This window comes from Akebia trifoliata, chromosome 14, assembly GCF_017979445.1.
Source record: "Akebia trifoliata isolate Shusen 1 chromosome 14, ASM1797944v1, whole genome shotgun sequence".
Lineage (NCBI taxonomy): Eukaryota > Viridiplantae > Streptophyta > Magnoliopsida > Ranunculales > Lardizabalaceae > Akebia > Akebia trifoliata.
Genome location: NC_141388.1, coordinates 11,718,979 through 11,731,936, shown reverse-complemented (window position 1 = coordinate 11,731,936; position 12,958 = coordinate 11,718,979). Strand labels below are relative to the sequence as shown.

At 35.3% G+C, this 12,958-nt stretch overlaps 1 protein-coding gene and 1 long non-coding RNA gene across 4 annotated transcripts; one reads left to right on the top strand and one right to left on the bottom strand.

Annotated features, from left to right (window-relative positions):
- On the top strand, nucleotides 1-3,128 carry LOC147386273 (uncharacterized). 3 transcript variants are annotated; one of them, XM_086423828.1, is made up of 4 exons: nucleotides 1-348; nucleotides 465-739; nucleotides 2,202-2,311; nucleotides 2,530-2,644. In XM_086423828.1, exons 1-3 carry the CDS (start codon nucleotides 72-74, stop codon nucleotides 2,268-2,270), a joined length of 621 nt encoding a protein of 206 aa, XP_086279954.1. In that variant the 5' UTR covers nucleotides 1-71; the 3' UTR covers nucleotides 2,271-2,311; nucleotides 2,530-2,644. The 3 variants fall into 3 exon arrangements, with proteins under 3 accessions (XP_086279954.1, XP_086279952.1, XP_086279953.1); XM_086423826.1 differs by lacking the exon at nucleotides 2,202-2,311 and having other exon boundaries at nucleotides 2,530-3,128; XM_086423827.1 differs by having other exon boundaries at nucleotides 2,202-3,122.
- A 29-nt stretch (nucleotides 3,129-3,157) lies between these two features.
- On the bottom strand, nucleotides 3,158-9,898 carry LOC147386272 (uncharacterized). The gene is made up of 3 exons (XR_015172113.1): nucleotides 8,792-9,898; nucleotides 8,446-8,536; nucleotides 3,158-3,797 (listed from the first exon to the last, which is right to left on the bottom strand). It is a non-coding gene; the product is annotated as an uncharacterized LOC147386272 (long non-coding RNA).
- Between the last annotated feature and the right edge of the window lie 3,060 nt (nucleotides 9,899-12,958).

The window sequence follows — 12,958 nt, the reverse complement described above, 5'->3', positions numbered from 1 at the left end:
CCCAGCCTCTAAAACAACTTTCCTGCACTCCTCTCCACCTCTCTTCATTGGTTAAAGCTTTTGAGAGAGAGATGGGGTACTTAAGCAAAGATGAGAAATCTAAACGAGTTTTAAGAGTAGTGAAGACTATATTCTTCTTGCTCACCATGTTTGCTTCTCTTCTCATCTTATCTTCTCCTCTTCTACTAATCATAGCCGATACCCTTCTCCCTTCTGTCCTTCTATCTGCTTCTCTCACTCCCTCTCTTTCATTGCTAACTCTCTCTTCTCATCTCAACAACTATGATTTTCGATACTCTCTCATAGACATTCCTTTAATCTCCATCGTTAGATCGGCTGTTATATTATGTAAGAAAGAATATTCAAGAAAACCCAATTTTCTTTTAAAACCCAAAATTGGATGACATCGATACATAGAAGAGAGAAAAGCTAACATGGGTTGGTGTTATTTGTTGTTGTTGCAGGTGTTTATTGTTTCAGTGATGGGCCGAGGCGATGTCGTAAGCCATTCATGGGGATTACTACGTTGTGTTCTTTGTTGTCTCTTGGGTTTGTTTCTCTGAAGGCTTATTATGTATTTGGTGTTTCGCGAGACGGAAGTGAAAGATATCTACGAGCTATGGAAGTGGCTTTGTTCATGAGTTCTCTAGTTTTAGCGATTGGTCATACAGTCGTTGCGTATCGGACCTGTTGCAGGGAGAGAAGGAAACTGCGTATTTACAAAATTGACATTGAAGCTGTAAGACCTCTCTCTCTCTCTGGCTGGATGGCTGGAAAAGAACTAATCAACTAAAAGGCTAGGGTCATGTAAACAGATGGCTAAAAAAGTTAAAAAAAATCGATGACATTTCTAATTTCAAAGTTCAAATAATTGAAATACGATAAAAGGTAAGAGTTTTTTTTTAAATCTATTTGCACCCACCTTTTGGCTAATTGCATTCACTTCCTTCAATACATTCCACTCTCCAAAATGTGCTTGAGGCGGGTGCAATTAGCCACCTTGGTGCAAATAGAGCAACCCCCAGCCCCCGTCATTTTTTTTATTTTTTATTAATAGACGGGAGCGGATCCTTTATATTACTTTGTTTCTGCAATGCAGTTAGACGGTTGAGACAATGCCACTTGGCAAAAACATCAAAATCTGACCGTTCAAATATTAGGAGTTCAGTGACAGTTAATTTTCAAAGTCATAGATCACGCTTAAAAAAATATTCCTTTAACAATGTCAAATGTACTAATGAGATACCCTCGAAATCTGTAGGAAATGTACGGAGTTATCTCGGACAAGATAATCCATCTAACTCGATTTACAATTGTATATTCATATATATTTGTATGAAAATAATTACAATTAAAAAAAAAAAAAAAGATAACTTAGAAGATGCTTGATAATAAAATAATAGTTTATTTAGGTAATATGTATTTAAAGTCTAAAAAAAAAATTATTTCAGTTAAAATATATAAAATACCAGTTATGACTACTTTGAGTTTTACCGACTCGAATGAGATTTTCAAAATATCATCCAAGTCATCTGGTGAGATTTCACACAGTTGAGGTGCCGTGCCTATCTGTCTTGTTCATTGAAGATTCCAAGCCCGAGTCATCTCGGTCTAGGACAAGATTTGAAATCATGTTAGCTGCACATCAAATGTAGGACAGACATGGGCTTGCAAAGCAATTCCGAGGTCATGGTTCAAGTTCAGCTTACCCATAAAAAAAGAACAAAACCGTACGACAGAGATGGGAAGATGTTCCTAAGGGATTCCTAGCAATGTTGATCACTAAAAAACCTATATCAATCCCTAACAATCCTGTGTTTCTCCTTACATCTCATCATTCATACCTAAAAATCAAAATATCATAAAAGTTTGACAAGGAAGATTTTAATCTCAAACAACATTTGTGGCTTAGAGTCGATGTATGACTCAGATAATGAGAATCTGGCTAAAGAATCTCTAGAACCTGTAGTGATCACTGGGAAACCTGTGTTCTCATTGTCATAAGTTTGACATTACTCATCAAACGTGCATTGATATGAGAGCAAGCCAGTGGAAGGCAACATGATAATTTGTGTATAGGTCCACCAAAAAATTGGCCTAAATGATTAGTGGGCCCAACAATGTATCCCCTTGTGGTGTGGGCACGAATGACACACTTTCTGTTGGAGAGCTGAGGTGAGCATGTTTTGAACTATGTGCAGTTATCCGCGTGCCAGAAGAAGGGGTTCCCAAACTATAACAAGCTCCTACAAGAAGTGAGAGTGAAGTAGAAAAAGGCACTCCACATATGGGATTTACTCGAAGTTCTTTGGTAACCTTCATGACATCAATCGAAATTGGAATATTCCGCCAAAACATGCTGAAATGGCATGAAAACTTTGAACCATGAGTGTGTTCATTGTGAGTTGAGATATACTAATTCATGGATCTTGGTGATTCTCTACACCACACTATCAATCTATCATGCTTAATTTTCAAATTGCTGTATTGTTGGTTGATAACTTACAGGTAATGAACTTTGTTGTATAGGTCTGTTTGCTAGAGGATCAGCATCTGCAGCAAATTAGATGTCAGAAAACAATTTCGAGAGGCAAAACAAGAGTAGCAAACAACAAGGTTCCAGACCTTTAGAAGACCCTCATAGTTCATGTTGGGAAATCTCAAGGACCACGCAATGGAATGGACCTTGGGATGGAGGCTGTAAGCAATATATGCATACATAGAGGCCATGACCAACAAAAATATGAATTTTGGGAATACCTATTCGTTTGCATGTAACATCTGAAGTTTTGTATTTTAGTCCATATTTCAATAGGAAATTAACAGGAAGGAACCTTGTTTGGGCTCAAGCTTTGTTTTTAAGCTACCCATTGAGAATTGTCTAGGCATTTAGATGTTTCCCACTCAACCAAATGTTTGCTAGATGGACTGCAGTCCGCAATCAGATTAATGAGATTATGCAGTGTATAGTATCAGGCTTGGAACGCCTGTGAAATCTTCCTGGAAAAATGTCAGGATTCTCACATAAGAAAAACGACAAAGTTCGATAAGAATACCATTGAAATATGGATGATTAATAGAACAGTGGAAAATGGTTAATTATCCACAAGTCCTCTTATGCGCGAAATATGGTTCAGGTGCAGCAAGTAGAGTATTTGTTTTTAATATTAAAAAAAAAAAGGCCCAAAATGTCTTTGATTGACACTTGATATGACTACTGTGGTGGCCTCATTGTAACCAAACAAAATAAAAAAAGCTGATAACGAACATTGAACTGAAAATGTTCTTTCTTGAAAACAGAATGGGGAGCCTATTCCTTGCTAATTCTCAGCCCGTTTTTTATTTTTCTTCTTTTAGCAGGAAGTAGGAGTATACTAGGAATACAATCTGACAAACAAGAGTTAAATATAGCCTACCAAAAAAGAAGATGGGATCAAGTATAGAAAACTTACTTTGCACCCATCAGGGTAAAATTCTCTGAACTCCACCCGTAAGCAAAAGACACAAAACCATATACAATCCTAACAAGAAAAAAATATACTCGAGTCTAGATGCAATCAAAGAAAAGGATAAATAGACCCAACGAATAATACGTAATCTCAATCGAGTATTCAAGAACTTTCCATTGAGCAACACAAGACTCCACAATCAAATTACAAAATAATCTATTCAACAGAGTGATCTGAGTTTCCAATGTCTGCCTTCTCCTCGGGTCCTTATCCAGTTTGGGATCTGAGTTGAGCATACAGCTTTTAGTTTCCAATGGATAACACATGATTCCCAATGTGAAGAAGATTCTGCACACATTATCCTAAGGATGAAATTCAGATGTTTCTGTACTCTTTTAGAACTTCTAATCAGGCCTCTAAGATCTGGCAAATTTTTTAACCCATGGTACTCACACTAGTCATTGCAGAAGTTCATCCCATTAAGGAGAATTTTGGGATACTCAAAATTAGATTTCATAATTTAATATTTCTGTTACATTATGAATAACTTTGGATTTACCATTTATAGAAAATCAAAGATTGTTTTTTTGATGGGGTAAAAAAATCACCTAACTAATAATAATAATACTCGCCTAACTAATCAAATGATTTAACATAACGACTAAAAATCAGTGACTTAAATTTTCATTTTTATAAGTTTTAGTAAATTTCAGAGTAAGGAAAAGTAGCTAGTCTTGCTAGGTTATGTTTTTTAGAGTTGTTAACTTTTAATAGTTGCTTGTTAATAAGTTAGTAGAGTTAGATGTTTTAATTTTTTTACATGTTTATTTGTTTAGGGACGTGCATTAATAAATAGGAATGACTCCTTATTTTATCAAATAAAATGAATAATTGTTTTGGTTGGATGCTAGCTTCTTCATGAGGCAAGACTCCTCTGTCAACATTTTTTTTTTTGATAGATACTCCTCTGTTAACTTGATTTAAGACTATAAAATCCTCATACCAAAATAATACTCTTTACAGCCCCCAAAACAGAACCATAACTTCAATCTCCCCTTAAACCCAAGAATAAGCCCATCATAACCTTAGACCCATATCAAACCCTACTTCAATCAAACTATAGGTTGTCCATGTTTTTGTTGGATTTGGGAATAATCAACTACATATTTGGGCTTGAGTTGGAGCTCAAGATAAACCAGTGATACCCAGTCCAGGTTCCACTTGTCAAAAGTTTCAAGCATTGCTTGTCTCCCCTGCTTAAAACTCATTGACATTTTCTTTTCCTAAACTCCCCTAATTTCAGTTGAGATCCAATTTCATCCACCAAAACCCCAAAGAAAATTTTTCCTTTACCAACTTGTTTTCAGTCTATAAAATAGCAATTTGTTTTTATTTTCGAAAATAGAGCTATCATCCCCAATCTCACATTAAAAAAATAAAATCATAGAACAGATATTTATTTGTTTTTTTATTGCTTGTTGTAGGTGTTTGTAATATCAGAGCCTTATATTTCATGATATTGTTGTTGCTTTCATTGATGAAACCATTCATATTTCTGTGTCAATATTTCTAATAATGGAAGGCCTAGGGCTTTACCTTTTCTCTGTCCTTTTTCTGTTTTATCCTAGGCAACAGAAGCCAAGAAGTTATTCCAGAACAAATTATTCCACTACCTAGCGAAAGGGTCCAAAGATTTGGGGTAGGACAAACAAATCATATTCCTTCATTCAATTTTTTCTAGAGCCATATCTTTTGTTATTGAACCTTTGCTGTATGTCCCAAACCATCTCAATCGACTGTGTATTATTTTATCGCCTAGACGAATTCCTACATTTTCTCGAATGCATTCATTTCTAACATTATCTTTCCTAGTTTTTCCACTCATCCATTTCAGAATCTCATCTCAGCTAATTTATTAATATGATGCTTTCCAAACCGCCCAACAATGAACTCCATAAAACATAGTTGGTTTTATGGTCATCTTATAAATTTTCCTTCTAATTTTATTGGTATGCTCACATGGCACTTTGGAAGCATGCCTCCACTTTAACCATCTAGTTCTAGTTCTATGGGAAACATATTTTTCAATCTCTCTACACTTAAATATAGTAAATTTGAGATAATAAAAATGGTTGCTTTGGGACATTTCCAGACCATCATTTTTTACCGGACATTCATCTTCATGGTGTTAATATTGAACTTACACTCCACATACTTGGTCTTGGTGTAGACACCCTAATTTGCACGAACCCGTTAGGAAAATTCAAATTTCCTCGAATTGATTCCGAGTTAGACTTAAGCCTCTCAATGGACCCGCATTGCCACTTGGCATCATTGTTTATGCATACATGCACGCTTATTGCATCTCATATCATTGCATGCCCATACCTTGTCCCTAATCCACTTTAAACCCATATCCATCACTCATACCCTATCCCAAGTCCATATCTCAAACCCAAAACCAAGTCCATCCTAAGCCCAAACCCAAGTCCATATCCTAACCCAAACCCAAGCCCAACACCAAGTCCACTCCAAACCCATTCTCTCGTATCTCGTACCCCTTCACAAGATGACACATGTTGATATCTCATAAGCCCCCAATACCCAATGCATCATCTAATTGGAGAGTCAACTTTCCCTTTGTGAAAACTCAAGAATGTCCTTCTCAAAAAGTTTAGTCAAACCAAAAAGGTTATTTGGTCTTTTGTAATAATCCATAAAGGTGAGAGAACTTCCAATCATACCCTCAAAAGGTGGGAATCTTCAAGTACATACATGGAGTTCTCCCATTAGTCCATTTTAAAATTATACTTCTACCCTTACTTTATGTGTTATTTACAAATGAACTAAGGTCTACTTTTCACCTACCACTTCACCTTTACACATGCCATTCTCCTATTCACCCTCTCAAAAGTGCTTTTGTTATCCCATTGGTCCATTTCAAAAATACACTTCCATCCCTTGTTTTATGTGTTATTTACAAATGAATCAAGGTCTACTTTTTACCTACCACTCCACCTTTACACATGTCACTCCCTTATTCATCCTCCCAAAAGTGCTTTTGTTCTTTCACCTCTATTTACCAAAAAACCAAAGACCAAAGAATGCTTTTAGGGTTTCTTCACAATGTCATCTTTACCCCCATACAAATGAAAAATCCAAAAAGAAATAACCTAAATCTCATGTCCATTTTCTTTATTGTTAGGGTTGGACCACTTTATCCCCAAAAGTTCTCCAAAAACTCTATAAATACCCTCATTTTCTAAGAACAATTTATACTCTCAAGCCCCCATCCTTCAACCTAAAACTCTACCAAAATTTCTACTCATCTCTCAACCCTCAACTACATCCTTCAACTTTCAAGTTCATTTCTCAAGCTCAAGTTCATTCAATACCTCCAAGGGGACAAGGTGGGATAATAGTTATTTATTTATTTTCTTTTAACTTGCATCTTCTTCTTCTAACCCTCTTTTTTTATTTTTAGAAGCCTCTAGGATGTAATGGAGAACCCTCTTTCATCCCGAGTAGATTGAACCTCAACCTTGGGCATGGAATGCTTGAGGCAGTTTGGTTGAAAGGATGGAGGTTGAAACCCTTTTTAACTCATTCTCATGTCATGTATCATAATGTACACTATGCACACACATCACACATGTTTGGCTATGATGAAGAATTGTGTAGCTCTCTTGATGGGGCTAAAACACTAAGTTTCTAGTTAAGCATGCATACATTAAGGTTGTGGGTCTAAAGGGAAGTTCATTCATGAAACTTCTCTAAAATCTTAAACCAACATTTTAATTCATGTAAAAATGTGATGACTTTATGGGATATCCTCTCCTATAGGATATTCCTCATGTCTACACAAACATTAAATCATCTTTCAAAAGGGGTACATACACTATGTGCACCCACCCACTTCATGCATCTCATGCATTTTACTTGTTATGTTAATCTTTTCAAAAATGGCAAAATCTAAAGGTAACCACCATAGGTGGAGAGAATGGGGTGCTTAACACCTTCCCCATTCTCTAATCGAATCCCCTTACATAAATCTTAGGTAGACCATACCTTTTCCATGATTGAGAGTCACTACAATGCCATGAAAAAATGGTCTTCAAAATAATCAATTCGGGTGGCCATTCACACCCATTTCTAAAAAAGAATGGTGGCGACTCCAAACAATGTAGCATTGAGGTTCAAAGATGAATATTCTCATATCTACACTTGGGTCTATTTATTTTAAAGTACTTGGACTCCATACAATTCTCTCCAAGGCCGCAACACTTTACATCATATCAATACAACAAACCCACTCCCATCTTCCTAAGAAGTCCTCAAAGAAAACACCCTCAATTCCTTGAAGATTTTGAGTTTACATAAAGACAATAGGGAACTCATAATTGAAATTACCATACGCAAAACAAGTTGCTCCCTTCCTACAAAGACCCACCCATTTCACTCTTCCCAAATTCCCAACAGATCACAAAGGGTAGAAAGCTCCACAACAACCTCTTTGCATTGGGCAATAAATAGCCTATCAACATCCATGACTCAGAACGATAAATGAGACAAAACAGGAAACAACCCACTACTCCAAACAAACCTAGGAAGCGAGCCCAAATCTCCTGAGCTACTCTACAATGAAGAAGCAAATGGTTCAATTCTCCATTCTCTTTGCCCAGAGACCCCTTCTGATAACCTGATCCAACGTCAGGATCTTTCCCAAACTGTCGCCCAAACAACAAACCATAAATTCGAAGTAACTCATTTAGTAATGAATGAGAGCTGACAACAAGTTATTAATTCAAATAGGACAGCTACATTTTCAAAATTTGATCCCAAAAAAGGGCAAAATGTGCAAGATTTTTACTCTTTATTTATTTATTTATTTTTCTGCAACAAGTGTATAAATGAATACTGAAAACACGCTATACAATCGATACAGATAAATGGAAAAATATATATATATAGATAGATAGATATATCCGAAGCTCACCTCTTCTTGGAATCTCTGAAGCGTAAGACGCTTCTGCTCAAGATCAGCCCTTTGTCTCTCTTATGTAGATTTATGTGCACTGTACCATCCTCTGTCAATTTCAATTACAGATTACTACTTCTGCAAATTTAGGTATTTTAATACCTAATTCAGAAGCATAGAAATGAAATTGAATTGTGATTACTACTTCTACTCCCTAATCCCTAACAAACAAACACCTATCATCCAAAATGACGAATCGATCTTCGCGGGGAAGACCAGATTGTACTGCCAACCAATAAATCCAAATAAATAACCCTAATAACGACTTCTACATTAACAATTGAACAGTTGGACTGTATCTTACAGTATAAAAGCTTCGTTAGAGATGTAGATGTTAATCTCCTCTAGCCTCTGATTCCATTCGAAAACCTTCTGATCTGAAACAATGCAGAGATCGAAAACCCTAGAAATGAATTCGAACTCACCACCATTTCTCGGCCTTTTTTTTCTTCCCTTCTTGCGGTTATTTTGCTGTCTTCGCCTCTTCGGTCCTTTCTTTCGATCTCTCAAGGCTTCCCACTCTACAACTAACTACTAAGCTGGAACGAAACGGAAAAAACTTTGAAGCGGAATGCTTCTTCAAACTTTTGATAAAACCCTCTCCCTTGGATTTCACGTGGCACTTTAGAGTTCTAAATTTTGGCAGATATATAGAAATAAATTAAAACGCCACGTGTATTTTAACGAAGAGGGTTTCTTCAAAATTTTGAAGCAACCAGTCCGCTTCAAAATCGGACTCAAATAACGACCCGTGGTCATATATGCCACGTGGCATATTGATTCTTCTTTTTGAAATGGGCTTATTAAATCGTGGACCTTTGGGCCGACTTCCCTGGATCTACGATATGAGATTTTTTTCTTTCCTCTCCTAGTTTTGGATAATATTTGAGACACCCCTATGTTTACAAACCGACCACATGAACCACTTGAACTCGGTCTTTTCTGACAGACTAAATAGAAACTGACTGAATGCTCTCTCATCTTCGACCTCTAGCCTAAAACATTGATCATTCTTCTCAAACCCAATATTACCCTCATTTGCAACCTTAGATTCTATCTATGAGAGTCATTCTTACAGTAACGGATTGACGTTGAGACCCAAAACGTGACCCTCTAGAGTTAGGATGATGGTTATGTGCACCTCAATTGAAAAAGTTTGACAAAAAGATTTTACGTGCCTAGAATAGGTAAAATGGTTTTGGCATAGATTAGTCATTCCAATACAATATTTGAGACAAAAGCACGACAAGGAAACAAGAGAATTGATGGACAAACAAACCACTTGACTATAACAAAGGAGATTTCGTTACGAGGGAAGTGATCTCTTAAAGATCATCTCGTTACGAAGTCAGAACACGAGAACGAAATCATAGTTACATTGCAAAATGGTCCCTGAGGAGGATTGATCTTATTGTTTTTCATCAACAATCTCGAGGATTCATAGGGAATTTGATACCCAAAGATTCTATTCAAGGAAATTATCTCTAGTTCATTGCACATGGTTTTTTAATTCGGTATTTCATCTCGACTTACCCCCACTGATACACAAATCAAGTTCACTCATCCAGTCATCTCGTTTTGGAAGAGAGATAAATCCATTTTAATGCGCTAATTATATATATTTTAAAATAAGGTGTATTATAAAATGCTTAATAATGTGATCATATTTTTATTTAGATAACAAATATTTAAATTACAAAAATAATTATTTAAAAAAAATACAAAAACCCAATTGAATCAACCGAGTCATCTCGGTCTCGAATGACATTTGAAACCATGGCCCCAAGTGTCTCACACGCATGATTGTTCACGAAAGCATGCGCGTAAGACAATGTCTTGAAACGTCTAAGCTTTGTCCTTATAACCCATACACTGACACACACACACACACGTTACATGCATTACCTTTAGATCAGTACATTGAACCGTACATGACATGTGAAAAGTCTGGAAGTATTCACGCACATTGGAAGCTATTTTGTCCCTCGCCAACTTCAATTTGTGAACTTATTTTCACATGAGACATGTGAAGTTGATCACAAATCAAGAATTTGTTGTAATATATGAAAATTTCTAACCTCAAATGTACGTTAGAGATGGGAGGAAAATTATAGAGATATTTACAAAAAAGTAATCAACTTTTGACGAATTAATTTTTCCGTCTTATTGCTTGTTTTAATTACCAAAACATGAATGATAACGGATTCAGAGGTTTTTAAAGTCACTATTTTACAAGTTCAAAGTAACAATTTCACTTTAAACATGTGAAATAACGACTTAATTCTGAAATTTTTTTTTAACGAAAATGTGATTCTTCACATTTTGATAATTAAAATGAACAGTGAGTCCAAATAGTAAATAACTCGTTCTCAGCTCACAAAATAGTAATTCACCCAAAATTATAATTATCACCTTAGGGACCAAAACTAGTTTCGTTAGGAGTTAGGTTAACTCCTAGTTAGCAATCTCCCGTTTAACTATTGAAAAATTCATGAATTTTTCTTTTTATTTTTTTAATAAAAATATTATTCTCTGGATTATTGAAATATTATGAATAATTCACAAATTTTAACTTCAAAAAGAATAAAACATGATTTTTACGACTTTTGCGAATTTTTATAAAACTCAATTGAAAAAAAAAAAATGCTACTATAACATATTATATGTTGCTAATGTAAACTTATAAGTTGTGACGTATAACACAAGTCGATCATAAAGCAGCCATGCTTCAAAATTTTGGAGGAATACACTTTTTAGGTGGCAAATGTCCTTTTTTATTTTAAAAAAATTAACGGCATGGCCTTCTACATTTGTTTGAGATTACACATTAATTTTTCAAAATGATGATTTGTTTCTTGACTTTGGTATATTTTTATAAACCAATGGAATAATAACCTTAATGCCCTCATTATCACTACCATCATTATTATCATCACCTTCACAATCACCATCACTATTAACATCATTATCTTGTCACCGGATGTTTAGTCTTTTGAATTTTTAACTTAGACAGATAATACACGTATGACGCATATACCGCATATTTTCCCATTTATTGTATTTTTTGCAATCCAAAATTTTCACATGTCGATTTTTTATTGTATTTCGAATTTCTAACAAGTGGCTAGCCTGCCTAAATAAGATAATAATACTAAGGGGTCGTTTGGCCTACATGGATTACTAAATTGGCAATCCAACACCACAAGCCTATGTCGGAAAACTCAGATTAAAAAAGAAAAAATGGGTTGATCCAAGGTGATGAAAATGGGCGGTTACGAAACTCCCAAATTTAAAACTAAAAGATAACGATTTTTAAAAGGTCGGAAATCTCTAAAACAACATCTTCTTGTCACAACCTTATGTCTTCGAGACTATAATTGTCCTGTAAATTATGTAACTAACATCTTACCCAGAAATCAGTTGCAGCATTTATTCAGATCAAGGTTGCATTATAATTTTGATTTACAAAAATTGTGTCTGATTGAAGAAACTTCCAGAAAAAAATATCTAGGATATCAATGGATCATGTTTGGATTTGGGCCAATTTGGTATCAATCCAATAAAGATCAAATTGGACCTGAAACTGATCTAATAATTTCGGATCAGACTCTTATTTGGATCCAATAATAATCAGATTGAGTCAAGATCAAGTCAAACATGATTTCATATACAAAATCTAAACAATCTTCGTACATTTAAACAAAATATATAATATAATTTATACTCTTTCTCGTGTTTTATTGGTTCGGTTCCTTATCTGATTGGGAGGGACATTATCAATCTAGAATTGATCCAATAAGATATCAGATTGGAACCTTATTGGATCAAAGATCGGATTTTAGGTTTGATCCGATCCATCGATAGCCCTATTGTCACATATCATAATTGTATAAGATTAAGAAAGGAATAGATTTGGATTGCTTTGAGATTTGGATTAGATGTCTAAAAATCTTTCATTCCCTCACGAATTGTCCATGCCTAAAGGTCAAGAACCAACCTCCCAACCAAATCTCTTGGAATCATCCCAACGAATAGAAATTGAAGGATTGAGGGCCCCATAATTGGGTTACGGGTGTACCAAGCAAGCAACAAACAACAGGCATCCAATGACCAACCATGGCAATAAACCTAACAAAGAAGATACATCAAGAACACGGTCGCTTGTTTCTTGAGATTTATGTGTTGATTTAGGATAAGGATTTTATTTCTAGTTAAGCATGATAAATTTTGGGTGATGTGGAGGAGAGAAAGGCTTATTCTGATACTATGATAAATTTTGAAGTCTAACTCAAAATCAATTGACAATGAGTGGAGAGGCCCGAGAGCTTATAAGGAGAGACAAAACAATTTGTGTCTTATGTGGAACTGAACTCAACAAAATGGATTATGAAAAAGAGCTTAGAACTTATATAAATTGTGGAGGTAAAAATGTACAATTTACCTTGAGATTCTTATAGAATCTTTGACATCA

Coding starts and splice junctions, on each gene's coding strand:
- LOC147386273 (XM_086423826.1), top strand. CDS start 72: ATGGGGTACTTAAGCAAAGATGAGAAATCTAAACGAGTTTTAAGAGTA. Junction 349..464: donor TAGATCGGCTGTTATATTAT/GTAAGAAAGAAT, acceptor TTGTTGTTGCAG/GTGTTTATTGTTTCAGTGAT. Junction 740..2,529: donor ACAAAATTGACATTGAAGCT/GTAAGACCTCTC, acceptor TTTGTTGTATAG/GTCTGTTTGCTAGAGGATCA.